General features: G+C 40.7%; 1 protein-coding gene across 1 annotated transcript; it reads left to right on the forward strand.

Moving 5' to 3' along the window:
* Positions 1–2,781: 2,781 nt before the first annotated feature.
* atg4da (autophagy related 4D, cysteine peptidase a) lies at positions 2,782–10,072 on the forward strand. Its single transcript, XM_068750710.1, has 11 exons — positions 2,782–2,849; positions 4,226–4,492; positions 4,607–4,690; positions 4,791–4,964; positions 5,517–5,868; positions 5,978–6,042; positions 6,183–6,334; positions 6,437–6,515; positions 7,654–7,730; positions 7,917–8,036; positions 8,677–10,072. Exons 2-11 carry the CDS (start codon positions 4,276–4,278, stop codon positions 8,851–8,853), a joined length of 1,497 nt encoding a protein of 498 aa, XP_068606811.1. The 5' UTR covers positions 2,782–2,849; positions 4,226–4,275; the 3' UTR covers positions 8,854–10,072.
* The last annotated feature ends 753 nt before the right edge of the window (positions 10,073–10,825 follow it).

The raw sequence follows: 10,825 nt of genomic DNA on the forward strand, positions 1-10,825 counted from the left end.
TCAGTTTGGATAAAGAAAACAACAAAGGTGATGAAGCTCATTTCTTCGTCATCCACATCCACACGTCACATCAAGTAATGCTGGTCTGTCAAGAGTGTGTGTGTGTTTGTGTGTGTGTGGGGGGGGTGCTTCTAAAGCCACCCCCCCACACACACACACAGAAATGGGTCTATCTCTGGTGGGTCTTGAATGTTATGTCCTGCTGCAGAGGAAAGCAGGGTTGACAGAGCTCAGACTCGGTGCTTATCTCCTCTTTGCAGGAGGCCTGCCACAGCCCTGGTCTCCCTCTGCCTCCAACTTGCACACAAACGTTCCCGTGCACATTTCCGTGCACACACACTCACATCGCCGCAGGAGGCAGCACTCGCAGCAGTTTGACGTTCGCGCATTTCAGTCTTGTGTGCCTGTGGTGTATTTTCAATGGGTAATTTCACTTGACAGGGTTGACGCAGCAAAAGTGACAGAAACCAAAACTGGAAAATAAAGCGTCAGCCGTGGAGATCCAGTCAACTATTTTCAATGCTCTTTATGAAAACATTGCACTGGTTCAGTGACGATTACTCATGTGGATGCGGTATGTAGAAGAAATCATAAGCACATAGTGAACGCTTTTGTTGTTTGGAGTCAAAATAGGACACGCAGCCACTCGAGGATGTAGCATATTGTAATTTGTTAAAGGGCTCGTGAATATGGACATTGTATATTACAATTAACCTGCTACTATAAAATACAAGGTTGTCGAAAGAATAATGAGATTGTTGTCTGTACTACCTGGTAGGGATTTAAGATAGATTCATGTGCTCACATTTCGCTGTGTTAAATATCTGATGAAGGTGTTTGAATCAGTCGTCTCAGCACGAATGCTGTGAAGGATAAACAGGAAGACCAAAGTTATTTTCTCCCACTGGTCATAGTCATCTCTTTAGTTGTTCATTCTCAGTAAATGTCCTAAGTACCGGTATATAATGTTATGCAAGCCATTTACAGCTGTAAGTTCTGTAGCTTTAAATGGTCACAATTATTTCATTCAGCATTGATTTGATGTGATGTTAAATAACACTCTGATAGTGACTTGATGCAAGGTTAAATGTCCAAACTTAAGTATAAAAAAAATAGTTTTAACTTGGTAAATATTCACATTTGTTTTTCAGAATTTGCTGTCATATGTTTATACTACATAATTACTGCCCAGCTATGTTTGAAAATATCCACATTGGTACCATAAAACTGCTATAAATAACATCAATGTGGTTAGGGTTTTTATAATGAAGTTCAGATTATCAAAATACTACAGCATAGCTGTTTTTAGCTATGGGATCCACAGAATATGCATTAATGTGTCGAATGACAAAATTTTTGCAGTAATGATTAAATTACCTTTTAATTTTTAATTACTTTATTTTCTGTTGCTGTGTTATTCACATGACTGTTATATCTATAGGGGTTAACATTTTAGGTCTAATGTCTTACATGTTCCATATATTATTCTGATATTAAGAAGGTCTTTTACATGTTGATGTAATTAATGATTCATCAGTTCAGTGCACCTGATTGAAAAAACTAAACGTATGTAATCTAATATGTGTTATACCCACTTTCAGGCCTTTTTCAATCAGCAGTGGCTACTAGTGTTCAATGTTTGAGATTATGTTCTTGTTAGTGCTAGAGAGTAGTATAAATGCACTTTATTTAAAAATACATTCTTAGTTTCCTGGAATTGTTTGTGGGTTGCTTTTAAGAAAACATAAATATACTCTATACAAATATGGATTTGCATAAAAATGTACACAAAATTTCAAGTAAAAAAAATACATTCCACATTTCTCTGTTCATTGATGGTGTATTTATTTATTTATTTATATCATTGCACATTTTTGTTTGTGATGGATGTGACTCAAATCAACTTCAAAACACCCGAAGTGCAGTATGTTGAATAAAATCCCACTATTTGTTTCAAAATTGACTCCTTTCTTAATCCTGATTATATTTGTGTCTGCCTTATCCCACTGTCTTGGGATAAGAATTCTTCAATACATTTTCTTCACTTTATTCCGATATATTTAATATTAATCTTTGGATAGAATTTCGACAGCAGATCTTTCAAACTTGTGAAAACAAAATCATTTAATGTGGAATTGGTCACAAATAGACATATGTAGTCTGTGATTAGTACACATCTGTTAAATATTAACTAGCCTGTTAGCATAACCTTCTACACTGACAGGCTCCGATTTGACAATAGTCATTCTTCCTGTTTTATTATTAAGATATCGATATCTATGAGAAAATTTGATTAAAATAAAATGTCAAGTCTAACAGAGTAATCTAATGAACGCACCAAAAGACACTCCTAAATCATCTGATTGAAATGTCAATTTATGCAAAATCAAAGAGTTAATATTATCCAAGAGGCTACAAAGGTATCCAATCAGCGTTCTTTCATTGACCATTTCCACCAATCATGTTGCGCTTGAAAAGAACAACAGGAAGTAAATAGCGTCCCCCGTCAAAGCAAGATCAGCAGCAGGAGACGCTGAAGCGGTATCAAGTCGGGGGAAGCAAAACCCGGATCGTAGTTGCGTTTTCCAAAAAAATAAATAAATAAATTGCTGGTCTGTCGAGCTGACTGACGTAAAATACTGAAAATTGCTCGAGTTGAAATATTAGAATATCTGGTTAGTGTGGCTGCTCGGTAACGTAGAGCAGGTGCTAACGTTAGCTAGCTGTAGCAAGCTAGTACATGGAATCTATTCGCTAATACTGACGTCGAGGGTGACGAGAGAGGAAATCGGTGAAATGAATTAGCCAACTAAAGAAGAGGCGACCATCGTAACCATCTTCTGCAGCAGGTATGTCGTCATTATAAAGCAACTTTAATGTTAATGTTTAAAGGGTGTGTGGTTATGGCTGCTACTTGGTCGTCAGGCTAATCGTGTCTCATTACAGTCTGGAGACCTGAGAAATAATCCAAATTACTCTGAGGGTGTTGTGTCGATTGATTTGCGGCTCCTGCGACGCATGCCGGTGCTCTGAGGGGTACATTTCTGTTGTATTTTTGTTGGTTGGTTAACAGTTCGATCTCCAGCGATGAATGACTGCCCTTACAATCAGATGACCTTCACACACTCAGAAGAATTCCGGCATGCTGGTGGCCACATGCCAATCACATGATGAATTTCTTTCACAGACATGTAACCATCGGTTCATTCACTGAGTATTCATTCCGCTTCCCTGTTGAAACTACTACTCATCATTTACTCTCAGGGCTAAGAAGTCGCCGGGACTTTTCTTTGTGGCTTTGTCTGTTGTGAAAGCAGTAATGAGAGTTCAGATCAGTCAGGTTTACACTGATAGTGTTTATTTGTACGCTTTCAGGAAGTGAGGATTTGCTTTTTGTCTGCGCTCTGGTTGTAGTGTGTTGCTTTCCTTTGCAAGAATATCATTTTCATTCATAGCCTCAGAGATGTAGTTTGAGAAAGCAATATTGCATGAAAGAGTGCAACGTGACTTTGTCTGATCAAAGAAGACCTACTACTATATTCGAGGTCACAAATGGATAAATTAAATATGCATAAACTAATTGATTTTGCTATACGAACAGTAACTCTTCTGCCAACCATGTTATGGATTTTTTAGCAAGGTACGCTTGTTCCGATGTCATGACGTTGTATATTTTTGTTCAGCAAGCAGTGCTTTAGAAGTTTGCAGCCACTACACAACCAGAAATCAGCATGTCTACAAGTTACTGTACAGTAAAATATACAGTTTTAACTTTGCTGACTTTTTTAATTAAACATTTAGCTAAAAAAAATGAGGTAGCTGAGTTTTTTCTTCTTTCTAAATAAGTTTTAATACAAAGATTCCAAATTCCAAATTCTGATTCGCTCATCGGTTGCTATAAGTTCTCCTTACTGGATCAAAAGCTGAGAGAAAAAAAGTCACTACATTGTACGGTGTGAATAATTGAATGTGGTCAATAAAACGGCTTCTTCTTTGCTTTCTGGAGAGCATGAAAACAGACAAGTTTTACAAAGTTTTTCTAAAACTGTACCTCCAAAGACTAAACCCAAAGAAGCTCATGTCTTGAGAATAACTCAACAAGAAACATATCTAAGAGATGGCGGAAAAAAAAGCAGAATCATTTATTAATGGGGAGTATTCAAAGTGTATTATGTAAATAATGTGAACTCTGTTAGCAGTCAATAATTTCTCTTTCCCTGTTCAGTTCTGTGTTGCAATGAGGAGCAGCAGAGTCCAGCTTTGAGGGCTGAGAGGATGAACTCCATATCCCCCAGTGCAGCTCAGTACGCAGGGAAGGTAATGCAGGATGAGCCGACGGAGAGCCGGAGGCAGCCGTCCCAGGAGCGGCAGGGCAGCTTCGCTCTCAGATTGCCACAGACCACAGATCCGAGCAGAGAGGCAGCTGGGGAGCCGGACGAGGTGGACAAACTGAAAGCCAAACTTATGTCCGCATGGAACAATGTCAAATATGGTGTGAACTCAGTTTTGAAAGTCTGAGTACCTTATTATCAACGTACTTGACATTTGCCTGATAAATGTCCCATCACTTAGCAGCTCCGATCTTCCTTTATCCCTCTTTCTGCAGGTTGGTCTGTGAAATCTAAAACCTCATTCAATAAGATCTCACCAGTCACTGTCTTGGGTCACTCTCATCTGCTGAACAGTGAAGGTAACCGCTACGCACAAAGAACAGTGCACGGGATAAACATCACATCACATTCCCAAACGTGTTGCTTCATCCTTGTCCTTCCCCTTTCATGTCCTTTCAGATGGGGTAGACCGGTTTCGTTTGGCTTTTGTGTCCAGGATTTGGCTGACCTACAGAAGAGAGTTCCCTCAGCTCGACGGCTCCACCTGGACCACAGACTGTGGCTGGGGCTGCATGCTGCGCAGTGGACAGATGCTGCTGGCACAGGGCCTCCTGGTCCATCTGATGCCCAGAGGTTTGTCTCTCTGCCAATACCAAACAGTTTTACTTTCACACAAAGAAAATTAACAAATGCATGATATCGTCATTGGATTTTTTTGGTTAATCTTGTTTTCACTATTTAGTGAAATAATATTGTGGCAAATATGTTTTCCTTGTAGATAGCACATCCAAGAAGTACTGCTAAACAGTACACTATTTCAAACGATAGAGTTTTTCAGAGTTTGTTTATCGTCATTCATTCATCTCTTTGTGTGATTCCTTTGTTCACCCTTTTTACTGTTTTTGCTTCTTTGTCGCTCTCCTTTTTGTCCTTCTCTGTTCTGTTCTGTTCTTACTGTTTCATTTCATTGCAGATAGCCTTTGTCTGTCTTTTATGCTGTTTTGTCTCGGTCTTTGAATTTGTAATACATGAAGTAGTTATTGTGTGTTCATGGTAATTAATGTGGTATTCGAAGGGTCTCTGCGCTCTTGTCATTTGAATTTAGAGATAATTTAGGAACAGGTTTGGCCAGATCTTCAGCCTAGGGGTGTTGGATTGCTAAAGTGTCCTTTGTGTGTTTTATAGACTGGGCTTGGCCAAATGCTCAACGCCTCACTGATGTTGACTTTGAGTTGTTCAGGCCACGTTCTCCAATACGGGCTGCAGGGGTCCCGATCCCCTCCTTCGGCAGGCCAACGGGGTCCAGCAGCCCTGAAACGTCCCTGCCAAGGGGACCGACTTCCAAATGCAGCAAGAAAAAGAGGGCGGAGTCCGTCAGGGACAGACAGGCGGAGCCCGTCCACCACAGGCTGGTAATGTGGTTTGGGGATCAGCCCTCGGCGCCTTTTGGGATTCACCAGCTGGTAGAAATCGGCAAAAGTTCAGGAAAGAAAGCTGGTGACTGGTATGGGCCCTCAATAGTGGCACACATACTAAGGTGAGGGCACTGCAAGTGCCACTCTTCTGACAAGCAAAGTTTTGCCCTTCAATTATTTGCATAGTTGTCACACTTAAAGTTTCATTGGCATATATGGCATTTATTTTAGGAAAGCGGTTGCCAAGACAACAGCAGTCCACAGCTTGTCTGTGTATGTGGCTCAGGATTGTACAGGTGAGATAAACCTGAAATTCGTATTTACTCCCCGTGCGCATTTGGTGTACTAATTTGAAGATGTCTCACCTGAAGATGTCTTCTTGCTTGATTTTCTGTGTGGAGCATATTTTTAGTCGTCGGCTTTCTGTGCTGTGCAGTGTACAAAGATGACGTGGTGCGTCAATGCGACCTAACGCATAGTGAGACGCCCTCTGATCCGTCCACCCAAGCCTGGAAGTCTGTCATCGTCCTGGTGCCCGTGCGTCTGGGAGGGGAGTCTCTCAATCCGTCCTACATTGAATGCGTCAAGGTTTGCATTGTCTGCCGTCTCTTTTTTGGGCGTGCTGCTTCCTGAACAATTTTGTTCTCTCTCACATCTTGAGCGCGCGAAAACAATTGTTTCATTTCACAGAACATCCTGAAGCTGGATTGTTGTATTGGAATCATTGGAGGAAAACCGAAGCATTCGCTATACTTCATTGGTTTCCAAGGTGAGAATTACAAATGAGAAAAAATGATGGCCTTCCTCAGAAGGAGGATTTATTGTTACCTCCTCCTTTAGGGTTTTCCCCAGCTTTATTTGTTTGTTTGTTTGTTAGAGACACAACTCAAAAAGTTATAAATGGATTTTATAACTCCACAGTAAATGGTCGGGGTGCTTGGTTTAAAATATACTGTATATATACAGGATAAGTTCCAAACAGGATCAACGAGATATCAACGATTGATCCAGATCCTGGAAGAAATCTGGTTACTATGATCCAGAACAGGGAAAAAAATAGTGGGTCTTTAGAATTTTCATCACTGCAAGGGAAGACATTCAGGTATAGGCATAAAATAAAAACACCAAAATGTAGCTCAGGCGCCGAGGAATCAGGGGTCTACTAATGGATTTGTTGTATCTTCAAAAGCTATTGAGCTAGATCCAGAAGATAACCGCCATTATCAATAACCTCTGACCTATTACTATCAACGTGACTCCAATCGTTTGGTTACTGCTCGGAAAATCTGCCTTGATGGAACTTTCAGCGCCGTCGAGATGTGTTGCGCTTCCTTCGTCTGCCTTCCCCAGTTTGACTCGCGTGTGAAGGCTCTGCTAACGAATTTCTGTGGTTGGGTAAACATTAGCGGAGACACTGCTGTGCTTGTGGTAGTGTGATAATCGGGATTCTTCCTGTGAAGCTTAGGTAGAACGGTAATAAAATATTCACCACAAATTGCCAATTCTATGTTTCCTCTCTCGGTAACGATAATAAAACTTGCTCTGCCGGTATAAAAGTCATCTCGGCACGTCATTTCTGTGGACAGAAGTGAAATAAAACGTTAAAAACCCTTTAAACAGAGTAAAATGTGTATATTTTTTTCAGTCTACCCGTACTACTGCGCTGCATCTTGATCACGATGATGATGAATATATTTATTAGATGGAATGTTAGAGTAAAAGTACAGTCAAACAGTAGCATGTATTACAGTACAAATACAGTGAAACATCCTGTCTAAGAGGAGCATTTAGAAAACGCCTTTGGAGTCTTGTTTCCGTTGAAAGTCCTCTCATCTCATTTGTATTTGGCAGGCAGACGTGTACTAAATCTTTGTTTTCATTTCTCTCCACTTCTTGTTGTGTGACAGACGAGCAGCTGCTCTATCTGGACCCTCACTACTGCCAGCCTGTGGTGGATGTGTCACAAGACACCTTCCCACTGGAGGTTGGTTGAACGATCTTATTCCAGTCCCTCTGGCATTTTATCTCTCTCATACCATAATTGACCTTGAACGCGTCACTTTGATGCTCAGTAGCGTTTTGACCGTACAGACCAATAAAAGAGAACATGACCTGTTGTTACCTTGTATTGATTGTGATCATGCAATGCCCGTCTCTGTCTGTGATTTAGTCGTTCCACTGTAGCTCTCCCAAAAAGATGCCCTTCAACCGCATGGATCCCAGCTGCACCATCGGCTTTTACGCAAAGAACAGGAAGGACTTTGAATCTCTATGTTCCTCTGTTGGCGAGGTGGTTTTTTTTTTTTTTTTTACATTCTCCTCCCTCTTTTCAAAATTGAAAGCATTGAATTGCATATGAAAAGTATATTCTTCATTTGTATTTAGTTAAAACGAGGCTCGGGTTTTCAACAGATCAAGTGCGTATCCTTTGAAGATGTTGTGTTTTTTGTACAAAACATTGTGACTAACAGAACAAATCCGTTGACCTACTTCGATGTGGAATTGACTCAGCTATAAGACGACGCCTGTTAGGAATCTCTGTCTCTAATATTAAATGCACAGTAGGCAGAAACGCAAGTGCACCTCCATTTTTCTAAACATCGCAATAATATTTGACATCTGATCTGAATAAAATTCGGTTTTGAGTTAGACCCTAAAACCCCACATGATTGTTTCAAATGCCATAAACATCAGTCAATAATCAACCGAGATATTGAGGAACACATTTTGAAGCTCCATTTACTGCAATGTTAAAGAAAATTTCAAAGTGATCCATAATCCAGGCTTACCTCTGGATCTTCATCAAAATGTAATCATCTGTTCCTGGTAACATTCCCAACATTTCGTCAAGATCTGTCTGTAACATTTTGAGTTATGTTGCTGACAGACAGACGGATAAAAACATAGGCTCATTTTTTTTTTCCTCGCAGGCCCTGTCGTCGCCCAAGGAGAAGTATCCCATCTTTACCTTCGTAGACGGCCAGAGTCAAGATTATGGACTTGAAGGTCATTGCAGTGACAACGGTGGAACTGCAGGCCACATTCTGCTCCCTGGAAAACTGGGCAGGGGTAACAACAGAAGCAGTGACGAGTTTGTCTTCTTGTAAGCAGGATGCTCTGTCAGCTGTCACTCAAGAGGAGGACCTTTCGTTTCCTTTCAAAGGGAATGACTGATTCTGTTGATGAAGCAGCAAAAAGGGGGACTTGAGAAGGTTTTCTGTTATTGCCGTCACTGGTCAACGGAATTAAAAACTGTGCAGCTTCTGTCAACATCGTAGTGTCGATGGATGTTATTCTAAGCTACCAGACACGAGTGCTGGCTGGACTATTCTTTTTTTTAGATATTATTCTGATTAAGCACTTGATTATACATACCTGATTCACTTATCAGACATTTAAAAAGCCTCAAAGTCAAATATTTATAAGTAAAACCAAGAGCTTCTGTAATACTGTTACACTCAACTACTGAGTTTTTGTTTTGGTCTGAACTGGACAAGCAGAAGACGGTCTGCAGGACATTGAATTAGCTTCCTGGTTAGAACGGGGTCCCGAGTGTTCTATACTTGTGTTTTATATGATCTGCTGTACATTTTCCTGTTTTTCATTTATTTATCAGGGTGTGTGTGTGTGTCTGAGTAAGTATGGGTTACTATAGATGGTTTGCTTTGTCTTAAATAAGTGTGGGTATTGTGTTTAGCAGTCTGTCACATGTTCACAGAGGACTCGGATTCTTTCAGGTGCATCATAAACAGCTGATAATTCACTCGTTTTCTTTTTGCAGTCTGCCTTGAATAAGATTAATAAATAAGATGAAAGTTTAATCTCCAACTGTACTGTCTGTTAGTGATCATTTAGAAGACGCCCCAAACTGCAAACCTTCGGATGACGTTTGATGTGGGTTTGTGTCCGTTAAACTGCTGGTTGTTCTAAGATGAAGTGAGATGATGCTATTAGGATAAAGGGACAGGTTTAATCTCTGAGCATGTTCTGGGTTTCATTAAGTCAACGAGTTTGGAACGGATCCCCAGATTTGTCTTGTTTTGGTTTGTTTGTTTTAAATATGAAGGTTACCGCCGCAGGTTGCGTTACTACTGTTGGAAAAAAAAATGCCCTGATTAAACTTGGGAAAAATATTTCCACATGGAAGATGAATGGAAGATAAATGAAACAGTTAGAATTACAAAAAACACTGATTGCAGTTACTTGTGGTGTTTCTGATAAAGATTGTCTTTTTTTTCTTTTACAACAATAATTGTCTATCAATAATGGCTACACAACCCCGCATTTATCTCGATCCTGATGTCAAACACAGGAATTAAAATTAAATTTTACAGCATTGAATCAATTAAATAAAAATAAAATCAAAAACGAACACTTTTAATGTTGATTTAAGTTTTCTAAAGCTTGTAAGACACACAGCAGCGTGTATACTGGAACACGTCAAAGAGGCGCTTGGGCTCGCTGCGCGCGCATGCGCGTTGCCGGGCAACCGTGACTAGACATTCGGTCATTGGAGCGGGGGGGGGCACGTCTGTGAATCAAATCAACGCTTGAAGGCGTATTAAGAAGGGTGAGTGCACGAATTGCGGCAAATGCTGCGTTTTATTTTAATGACGCGCAGATCTTCTCGCGGGAGCGCAGACATGCGGCCGGAACGCGCTGACAGTCCTGCTGATGCGGGCAGGTCTGCCGCAAAGCAGTCCGCCATTCGTTGTTCACCATCAGTGGTCTGTGAGCGGATGAGCCCACTAGTTCGGGTTCGATTGATTGATTTGCAGCGTTTCCCGTGTTGTGCGTATTAGCCGTAGACTCTGCAGCTGTAATTGCACATGCGTGCGCATGATTGGTGCAACGCAGGAGATTATCATCTCTGCAAAAAAAAAAAAAAAGCACCTATTTTATGAAAGAAAGAAAAAAAATTAGGATTGAAGGTTGATTTCTTTTCCAGGTTTTGTCCAATCAAATCACTAGAATAACATATTGTGACTGCTAACTGTTGCCACACCTCCTCCCATCTTTCTGTCATTTCTTCGCTCAGGTCCCTGCTGCTCGCCCGGGAGCAGGAGATCCAGGGTGATG

Source organism: Brachionichthys hirsutus, chromosome 17 (assembly GCF_040956055.1).
Source record: "Brachionichthys hirsutus isolate HB-005 chromosome 17, CSIRO-AGI_Bhir_v1, whole genome shotgun sequence".
Taxonomy (NCBI): Eukaryota; Metazoa; Chordata; class Actinopteri; order Lophiiformes; family Brachionichthyidae; genus Brachionichthys; species Brachionichthys hirsutus.